This window comes from Corvus brachyrhynchos, unplaced genomic scaffold, assembly GCF_000691975.1.
Source record: "Corvus brachyrhynchos isolate BGI_N302 unplaced genomic scaffold, ASM69197v1 scaffold230, whole genome shotgun sequence".
Classification (NCBI taxonomy): domain Eukaryota; kingdom Metazoa; phylum Chordata; class Aves; order Passeriformes; family Corvidae; genus Corvus; species Corvus brachyrhynchos.
The window spans coordinates 1,224,842-1,235,813 of NW_008235744.1; the positions used below are offsets into that span (position 1 = coordinate 1,224,842).

Consider the following 10,972-nt stretch of genomic DNA (forward strand, 5'->3'; position numbering starts at 1 on the left):
TGCTTTATGCCATGAGGACAAGAGTAAGTAAAGGTGGGAACTTCTTGCTACCTGAGTCCCCACATGAAGAAACTGTAGTCCAAGGACTATAATTTAGGAGATGTCACCTGTGTGGTCCTGCACAGGCTAATGGGGAGAGAGGGAGACACCCACATTACGCAATTCAAATACTTTTATGGCTGAATCTCCCTCCGGAAGGGCTTTTAACTTCTCTTTGACTGTGTAGGGAGTCCACAGGGACTACAGTCCTAAACTGGATGCCTTAGTTCAGTACCCAAAGTTATGTGGAATGCAGCTGGGTCTGCTTCTTCTTCTCCCAGCTTTGTTATTGACAAGAGTTTGCCAGTAAATAAGTGTTTGCAAAAATGATCTTGGGCAAATGAGTCATTTAAAGATGGAAATGAGTCATTTTAAGGTGGGTGGGGTTTTGCATACTGCCTGGAGGGTTTTTCTGAGGGCCATCAGCCAAACAACAGACTTTAATACGTTGAGCATGTGGGGGCCTGTTGGTTGGTGTCTTCTTTGTGGATATGGTCCTTAGTGACAAATAGGAGCTTGTGGGTGAGGAGGGTTTTGGAAGATCTGGCCCTTGTTCAGGCACTGGTACAGCAGGTGGACTCCTCTGAGTGGCAAGCACTTAGGAACCAGAGTTCCTCTGACAATCTTCCTTCAGCTGTAAGAGACAGCCACAAGTTTGAGGAAGGTCACTGCTGACAGGATTTTCGTCCCGCTGTGTTTAACCCAGGGCCTGTTTGCAGTGTGTGGTTTGCTGACGGGCTGCTACCTCTGCTGCTGCCTCTGCTGCTGCTTCAACTGCTGCTGTGGGAAGTGTAAACCGAAGGCACCCGAGGGGGAGCAGCAGGAGTTTTGTGTGTCTCCAGAAGATTTGGAAGAGCAAATTAAGAACGACATGGAAAGAGGTGTGTATTGTAGGGGCTTACTGTGTGGCAAAGCTGTTCAAAACAATCTTTAAAGCCTGTAGTCCAGATGTTCTGCTCACAATGCTGAGGCTGCTTCCAGACTTCAGTGGAGATATGCCAATTCACCCTAGCTAAGACCACGGCCCAGTGAACTTCCCAAGTTATGTATAAATGCAAAACCAAACTTATGGCGCTTACAACTAAATATCTCCTGAATCACTTATGAGACACTTGAACACTAAAAGTCTTAGGGCTTATTTTAAGGGGCAATGTTCACCCTGTAGCCCCCATGTCCATGTTCCTTCATTTCCTAGATCCTGTACTCATACATTAGGCTCTACTGGACCGGTGCTTGTCATGTCTGATTTGCCCGAATAAGCTGTCATTCACACTTGACCTCTGTAAAATTTATCCCTGCTTGTGGTGGATATTGTATCCATTCAAGAAAAGGCTTCAAGAAAAGACGAGAATTTCTAACAGTAAGGTTGTGCAGTAACCCAAGAGGGTAAGCTCTCATGGGAGCTACCATGGTCCTGTCCCTCTCCCATCCATCCCTCAAGCTGCTCACTCTCTTCTGCACTGGCAGTAGCAATACTGCTACCTTAACCAGGCCTTGGATAAAATCCAGGTGTAAACTAATACTCTCAAAAATGTGTGAAGTTCCTGGCCCATTTAATTCCCTGGTGCGCTTCATGGTGAAGTAGGCCAAGTGCTAACTTAGGGACAAGAGGAACAGGGAACTTAGGAGCCAGGAACATGGGCCTGTGGCAGCACAATGACCTTCGCAGCAGGTCACCCTCTTTCTTTGGCTTTGCTGCATTCCCCCAGCTGCACATTCAGGTTTTGGCTATGCCAAGGGAGGATGGTGGTGATTTCCTCATTTGGCACTAGTGTGGGATACATGCTTTGAACAAAGAACTCTGTCCTAATCTGCTCGAAGGTTTTGCGTTCATATGCAGGGGAAGTAGAAACATCTCAAACTGGATCAATATGTACAGGGTGAGAGATGCAATGACCCTTGCTCCAGCAATAAGAACCCAAGGTACCAGGGAAAGACTGAGGACACTTTTCAGTTGCAAATTTATATAAACTATGATTAAGATTATGGTTTTTTATGAGGAAGGACCCAAGAAGTCAGTCACTCTTTTTCTCTTCCATTGTTATGGAAGATCTTATATTGTTATATTCTTATGTTTATTATGCTTAAAATAGCACTGCCAGATTGCAAATGTCATGTTCCTTTAGCAGTAAGAAATTTTTCCCCACCAACTTTTCACACAAATTTACCCTTTCATAAATATGTAACAAAACACTTGTAGCAGTTGAAACAAATGCTATTTTTATAACTGTTATGCCAACGTGTTGGTGGTGTTTTTAAATTGATTTTGCCTAGAGGCATATCAAGGTAAACACAGCTTAAAAATTGATCATACTTATCAGTATCTGCAAAGGCAATAAAAACTATTAGTGAATGCTTTATAACCACAATGCCTTATTTGAGACAAATCTAAAAAATTCTATCACATTATGCACCTGTAAAGTGCAAATCTAAAATGGGTCTTACTCTTCATGAGTCTATGATACCAAAGCCAAGTCTGAAGTAGACGGATGGAACTTGGAAGAATCAGAATGCTTAATACCTGCCTGATTTGGTTTTTTTATTTTTAATTTGGCTTATTTTAAATTTTAGTTCTCCCTTAAAATCCAGCACAAAATTCCCCAGTCGCAGAAAAATAATTGCTCCCTTCTTCTGGCACAGGTACCAGAAGGTATTGGTATTCTTTAAGTTTAGGCCCCCTTGACATACCTTTACTCCCACCGAGTCCCACTGAGACCAATTTTTAAAAAAAATTTAAAATGTTTAGCAAAGTACCAATCTGAAAAATTAACATAATGTGGAATTTCATGTTTTAAGTATTTGGAAAACAATATTAATGATATAGGTAGGGTCTGAAGAAAACTAGATCTTTATACCTTTCCTACTCTCCTCTTCAGTCTTGTTACATTTTCCTTCTAATCAAAACCAGCAAGCCTCAGTAAAGCAGAATTCACTTTATTTTAAAAGAGAGCATTGTATAAGAAATAAAAATAAAAGCTTTATAACAAAGGGTAACATGAGCATCTTTTCTGCAGCTGAAAGGAAAACAGACAATGCAGTTAGGAAAAAAATAAAAAAAAGAGTGACAACCAGATCAAAGTGAGCTTCCTCCCTTCCTTCTTCCCTTGTCACCCCAACTTCAGGCATGCTGGCCAGAAAGACACAGCTGACTTTTAGAATAGCAAAGATTGTGCATTTTTTAATGTTGGGCCATAGAAATTAATACCCATGCCTTCCTTTAGGTAAATAATAGAAATGCTCCTGTATGTAATTCAGAAACAAACTGTAATCACTTGTGCAGCAGATTTCATTTTGGAAGAGGAGATTCTATTAGGATCCAAATTCTTTCCATGCCCTCTGTGCACAGACTGAGCATTCTAGACAGTAATTAATTTCTTTGCTTCCTGCTATCCCCAGCATCTACATTACTGCTAACCAGAACTTTTTGGTGAGGTCAAAATGTAGATTTTCATGCTAAGGCCACTTTTCTGAGGAACGCAACATCAATAAAGCATCACAATTCCTGATGCTAAAAGCCTCTGAGAGTGAGTCCTTAAGCAGCTGTGCTCAGTGGGAGTTGCCTGGTGCTGGCTGCTCAAAAGAGTTCAGATTTAGACTTCAACTATCAAACTGACACAACCATAGTAATTTTTCAGTTCCTCACATTTCTCATTAATAAAATTAAGGTTTTACACAGTCAATTTCATTCCTCAAACTAATGTACCATTAAACATAATTATTAGTGAAAAAGAAAGAGGTGTGAGGCCAAAGATTCAGTGATCCATTCCCTAAAATGTAAGAGCAAAGTTAGTTGTCACTGAAACCAACACAATTATGCCAAAGGCTGCAAGTCTGTTGAAATGCTATTTCTCTAGAAAGAGAGAATTTCTAGGGGAATTTATATTCCTCTAGAAGGTTTTAGTCAAATAAATTTGACTAGTTCTAGTGCTCAGCTAGTTCCATGTCTCCCTTGACAGCATTGTTTTACAGCATGTACTTCCAGGGGTAACATGACCATAAGAACTAAAGGGAATTAGGGGTTTGCAAGCCCTGGCACAGCTTACAAGGATTTCTCCTCACAACTATTGATTTGTACCAGAAGGCTCTGACCTAACGCAGAGCAGAAGACTAAGAACTAAACGTTGTGTTTAATTATTTAAACATATTGAATAATAAGTTATTACATTTTAAACATGACATTTTTTAGTGTTCCAGATCAAGTGTGACATTAGAAAGGTGCTAAATAAGGTAATCTGTGGTATTGTGCCATGATGTTATGGGTAACCTGTCAAAATACACTGGCAGAGGGAAGTATCACTCGCTTGTCTGCAGCACAGACACGTGCAACACTTCATCACTTTCCCACACACATGGGGCAGGTTGACAGATTTTGCTTCCACTGAAGCTGATGGCAAAATTTTTGTTAACTTTTGTGTTCCCGGAGGAGGTGGCATTGGAATTTGGATTGCCTTTGTACCTCAGGCTGTAATGATGCACTCAAAGCAGTTTGGCAGGTCTGCTCCCTCCTGTTCGGTTATCATCATAAGAACAAAGCAAGGCATTTCTAGACCAACTTTTATTTTACAGAAAGTGAATTCTGGGAGAGAAAAAAAAAGAATAAAAGAACCTGAGTAGCAAAATACTTTCCCAACTCAGAAGCAATAAGTTTTTGTCACTTCATTGTCTCCTCCACACTCCATATGATACAAATGTAGGCGAACAGTGAGCAGGAGCTATCTATAGAAAGCAGTTTAAACTGTGAATTCTACCTCACCTCCATTCTGCAGCTTGCCATTAGCAGACTATATTTGTACAGTTTATTATGCCATGGGTCCTTGTTCTGCTAAAAAGCCCTATCATAAATCTTAGAAGGGTGCAAGCAGCAAAATGTTTGGTGAGGGTGCCAGCTAAGAGCTGTCTGCAGATCAGCTGGAGGCAATGCGACAGATTTGCAGTGGGTCCTGTTCTCCTATTGCACACCTGGGTATCACAGCAAAAAGAACTGCTAATCTCTGCCCCCCATCAACAATCTTCCAGCAAATGAACAACTTGGAGGCAGCAGTGGGTGGGAGAGAATGCTGCTCAGAAATCTAGAAAACACACAGCAACTTAAAAATGGATTGGAACTGCCAAACTAATATGAGCCTGAGCTGAGCTCCAAGCATTAATTACTCATATACTTTTAGAAGTTATGAAACACGTCTGTCTTTGACCTTGTGTCTAAATATGGAATTGCCCATACAGAGAAGTTGCTTGGCATTTAATCATTCTTGCTTTTCACCTTGACAGAGTAAAAGTTGTTCTACCCCCATTGAGTGGAAGCCGTATGGCATGCAATTAGATTGCTGCTCTGGGTTAAGTTACTCCTGTACATTACATCTTTTGCCCATGATTCATCCCATCAACTGTCACGTAAACAGGAGGAAATGTCAGATGAGATTTTTTTCCTGAACATTTGGTCACTTGGCAAAAAAAGTAAAAATTTGTATTCAATTACTGTGAAGGCTGTGGTAGTATCAAGACAGACACAGTCCAGAGTTTTCATATGAAACACTTCGCTAAGATGGCTGAATCTGTAAAAGTCAATTTCTGAGACTTGAGTACTTCCCTCTGTCCAAAAAACTTGAGGGTTGGAAACAGGCCCAGGAGAAGGGCAACCAAACATTGTTCTTTATCAGATGGAACACAGTAGCCATCAAGGAACTCTGTAAAGACTTCACTTCTACTTTCCTCCACTCTACAACAAATGCATTTTTTATAGCTATATTGGAAAAGCAAACACAAAATCGCATGGAGTGAGAAAGTACACAGCAGTAAGGATTTATATAGTGATAATATGAAGTTTTGGTACTTCCAAATTCATTAAAATAGTAATTCCTAGAATCCTGTTGCATATACATTACATAGGACGTCAAGTTTAATTTAATATCTTTATTTAACTAGCTGGCTTTCAGGATATATGTGATTTCTCTCCTCTCAAGCGTATTACTATTACTGCTCATGCATTTTTTCCTTTTAACTCTCCTCTTTCTTTACTGTTAACTCTGCTTTTTTCAAGACTCATTTCTGTCCCATTCTCACAAACACCCTGAAGGTTAGTGCTTGCTGACTCACAACAGTGTTCATTATATTCAGCCATTTGTAGGAACAAGCACTTGCTATTAGAACAGGCAGGAACCTTTAGCCTGCAAGATCTGCAAAGCACCAGGCACAACAAATGTTCAGCTTAACAGCAGCAGCAATAGCCACCCAGAAATCTGCCATTATATGAAAACAAGGAGTAAGAGCATTTGTAGACTCCGTGTGGGCAGTGCCACCTTGTTGGTACTCACACAGCTGTCTGTGAAACCAGATTAAGTTGCAACCAGAACAGCGAATGAAATGTTGTGGTGCTAACAAGAAATCTGACTTTGGTAGCAAGCAAAGGGTTCTTACAGTAATTTTTGTCATCCTCTCCAATTTAGATGGAGAAACTCCTATAATGCTTCAGCCAACTAACGTAACTGAGAAGACACAACTGATTGGGGACAGCCATCGGAGCTATCTCACGGAGTCCTAGAGCAGGCGAGCGACTGTTGGTGCTTCTCACTGAGTCTCACCGTGAGAAAAAGCATGTGATGAGTTCTGCAGCCTGTGTCCATAGTTGTCTTTAAGCTAATCAAGAGTAACCTGAGAGCAATTTCCTACCAAGGCAGAATCTCCCTCTATCAACTCCAATAGGTTGATACCTGCACTGCGTATGGAAATACCTATGGCCTGTACAGAGCATGCTGGTCTCTCACGGCTTCAAATTGTCTTTCTCTCTAATAATATTCCCTTTGGTATAGTTGGTCTCCTCCCTGCCCTCAGCTGTAGTTTCACCACCCAGACACAGTCTTGAGTCCCTTTATGGACACACTGGTTCTGCCTCTCCCTACCCCAAGAACAGCAGCAATTTTGCTGGATGTGAAACATTCCTATGAGGGAGCCTCAGAAGTACTCTTTAGCAGGTCTCAGGGAGAAAGTTGGTGGCAAGATAGCTGAAGCTCTCCTTCCCAGAGAAGAAGTGCTCTTTGGAGGGCAGCTAGTGGCTTGCTGGGACCCAGGTCTGGCAATTACAAATTATAAATTATAAATTATAAATCCTGAGCCAAGACAAAGTGCTAGGAGATTTTTCTGATGGTTGTTACAGTGCAGGTCACTCCAAATCCAGGAGCCTGATCCAGAAGTACACATAGTCTCTGTGTCTTCCCCTGCAAAAGCTGCAAACCAAAGCTGCTGCCCACGAGACAGTGGGCAAAGGCCATGGGGAGTGGAAATCTCATTCTGGGCTGTGCCAGAGCCTCTCTCCTCTTCCCACAGGCCTGTGGCAAAGCTCCTCCTTTTGGTACCCAGCCAACAGCTTTCTGCCAGCTGGCTTATTCCACCATGCCCTTGGCTTCTAGCCCTACTGGCCTGCTGGCACTGGGCTGGGAGCCATCACACCAGCACAGGCACTGGGGCTGTGGGAGCAGCAAGGACTTGGCAGGGAAGGCAAGCAGCAAAGGAGTGACCGTCCTCCTCACCAGCTCATTGGGGTAAGACTGAATCCTCCCCTCTGTGCCAGGCACAGGGGCTTTAAGAGCACATGGCATGATTTTAAATAAAGAGGTAGGAATGAGGTGTATGTTCAGGTGTACCACTGTACAAATCAGTGGAGATACATATGGGTATGGCTAAAGGAAGCATGAAGAGCTTAGGCCACTAAGTTGTAAGAGCTAAAGGAATACCTCTTAGATCTTAAACTTAGCACTTCACTGATTTGACATGGTTGTTTAAGCCTGAGGCAGCTGAATTTCTCCTTATTGATCATTTTACATCATTGTCAGTTCTGTGTATTTGCTATTTTGGCATGCTGTGGTCTAAAGGGGGTCACAATGTTCCACTAAACTATACTGACTGGTGAATGTATAACTAGCCAAAAGTGTTACTCCCTTACTTAAAATTGGATCCCGCCGTTGTGAAACATTATTACCTTCCTTCTATTCTCACCTTTGACATCAAATGTCATTCAGTGGCAGCTAAATATATGGGAAAAGAATGTGTTTTATAGAACCAGCTGTAACTCCAAAGTCAAGACATACTATTTGCAATGTTTCTTTAAAAGTCCCATAACACAAGGGTATTTTAAAGACCATTACTTCCTGTTCAGGTTATACATCTGTTGTCTGGGTGCAGGCACTGGGGACAGTGACTCACATTTGCAGTCAGAAATCACCCTGGCTTTCCGCTTCAGAAAAGAGGGAAGATTCTGGCATGGCCGGAGCTGGGCACAGGCACTTGCTTCTCTCCTACCCACGGGCTTCTCTTTGTCCTCAGTTGCAATGATTTTGGAAACCACTCCTATATACATAACTCCAGACTGCCATTCTGCCTGCCCAGTGAGGATGTGCCCATCCAACCTTGTGGTCCCAGGAGAGGGGATTGGTGACACCATCCTGCCACTGAGGAGACATGGCCCCAGAGGCACGTCTTTCCAGTGGTAGCTGAGTGGTAGCCTCACATCTTCCCACCGGGGGGATGGGTCAGGCAGCACTGGGGTGCTGTGACATGGGCAGAGCACAGAGAGTGGGTATGTGCTGAGGACACCAGCACACACACTCCTCTTTTGGCTTTCTTCCCTATTCCCCTTTTCAAGGTGTTTCCTCTGGCATAGGATGTTATCCCCAAATGAAGGAGTAGGGAGAGCACATACTACATAATAAATCTGCAGGTGAAGTGATTTCCTAAGTTTCACTGTCTGGTAGAGAAATTTAGTGTGAAAATGTCCAAATGTTACCTAGTGACTATTTCCATCAGGGAGCTGAAAGAGGCACTGGGAGAAAAGTCTGGTGTAAAGCTACATGTTATACATGGAATCCTTTCCCATGTGAAATCCATCCTCCTGTTCCCACGGAAGTCACTAGGAATTGCACCCTTGATTTCAACAACAGCTACAGAGCAGGCCTAAAGCCAGGAAGGAAAAATTAAATCCCATATTAGCAAAAGCAACTGGGGAATTTTTTCACATGCAACACCTCTGAGGGGTGTAGAGGGCCAGAGCCAAAGTTCACCAAAATCAAGGAAATTATCTCCATGGGCTTGAGATGTACCACAAGTCATGTGATTCTTACTTACACTTTCTAAATGAGAGCTTTTTCTTGGGAAAGATTTATGACTCGATCTCACACTGTGAAGCAAAGACGGACAAGCTGCTTCATGTTTGCAAATCGCTTTTACAGACACAGGGTTCGATACAGAAGAGCCACAACACATTATCTCAGCAAAAAACCTCAGAACAAACCAGGGACCAAGCCTCTGAGGGGGTTGTCCAGGACTCAAACATCTGAGTGTCTGAACTCATGGTTTAATTTCAAATGGGAAACTTAGTTTTTAGAGTACCAGAGCATTTGTGTCTCTCACTGATGTGAAGATCAGGTATTCTGAGGACATGGGGAGAAAGGATGAACAAGGATTTCAGGACTTAGCTCTTCAATGTGATTTTACTCCTTTGTTTGCTTTTCAGAAAAGTTCCTAGCATGAACGTATGCTAACATGATCTGGTTTTGCGTACAATTCAATTGCACACCCAGAAATCTTCTCAAAATGTACAGATTCACAGGTTTTTTCTCTGTTTTGCTACATTTATTTATATGTAAACTACCATGTATTCCAATCTACCTTGGCTGTCAACCACTCTGACTAATAAAGGTTGTATGTATGAACTGTAGCACTCCCTTTACCTTGCCACACTATCAACAACTTCATTCCAGTAACAGCTAGAGAAGCTGTTGAGACAGCTGTCCAAAGTTATGGCTTTGCACCCTGGCAAGTGTAAAATGGCAACTCAGGGTTTCCCCAAAGAGGAACTGGCTCTTGGATTGCAGCAGGTGTGCCTGCCCATGCAAAGCAGCCAGAGCCATAGCCGCACATTGCAAGTCCTTTAAATGCTTGTAAAAAAAATCATCAGTGTGATGAAGTGATGTAACGCGGTGGTTTTACTGGAATCACATATATATGGAACAATTTCCCCCAGCAAAAGGTGTGTGCAGAGAGTGGAACCATGATGCTGCTGAGGACAACAGCAGACATCCTGAGACATCTGGTCTGGCTTCTCCTTTCACTTTGAGAGATGAATGGGTACAGAGTTTTATTCAAGAGGACTCAGTCCTTTGTGCCAGTTTCACCCATCCCAGGGTTGGGAAGGCAGTAAGATGGGACAACTGCATGGTAGCCAACACCTATGGTAGATAAGACACTGGTGAAGACATGTAATTTTCCACTAAGGGAGACAGTCAGTACATGCTAATCTTAGAATGAGTTGGGTAGGAAGGGACCTTAAATACCATTGAGTTCCAAGCCCCGGCCATGGGCAGGGATGTGCCCTGTCCAGCCTGGACTTGACCACTTCAGTTGGTTGGATAGGAAAATGTATTCCTTTTGTGGCAGTATGTATAGATAAAGCCTTATCCTGTAAAAGCAATGTCTAGACATTTGGGAGAGAGGAGAGGAGACCTGGAAAAATGACCCTCAGAATTTCAAAATCCTAATTAACTGCAATGAGACAAAGGGATCTCAGCAGGTATCCTCCTGCACTGACTTGCTTTGTGAGGGTTTGTGGCACGCTGGAGTATGAACACGCATATTGTTTTCCTTTAGAAATTCAGAAGGTGTTGGCAGTCCTGCATTAGGCACAGCATTCCCTGCTGCCGCACTAACAGCCGCTCCTGAGAGCCAGCGAGACACAGCACACAGTCTCGGTTTGCGAAGCGGCGAGAACTCTGCGAGAAAAGCAACTGTATCTGCAAAAGGTTGAAGAGAAATTGTTAAGAGCAGTTTGCATACGAGGGGGAGAAAAATTTTAGCGTCTCCTTCGAGCCGGAATCGAACCAGCGACCTAAGGATTCCCGCGAGGCGTTGACCGCTACAGTCCTCCGCTCTACCAGCTGAGCTATCG

General features: G+C 42.9%; 1 protein-coding gene across 1 annotated transcript in view; it reads left to right on the top strand.

The window, feature by feature from the left end:
- DNAJC5B (DnaJ heat shock protein family (Hsp40) member C5 beta) overlaps nt 1-10,832 on the top strand; it is a 43,442-nt gene extending 32,610 nt beyond the window's left edge. The window contains exons 3-4 of the mRNA XM_008644194.2: nt 746-920; nt 6,483-10,832. Of these exons, the coding sequence (XP_008642416.1) occupies nt 746-920; nt 6,483-6,577 (270 nt within the window). The 3' untranslated portion in view covers nt 6,578-10,832. The remainder of the gene's footprint in view (nt 1-745; nt 921-6,482) is intronic.
- Nucleotides 10,833-10,972: the final 140 nt, after the last annotated feature.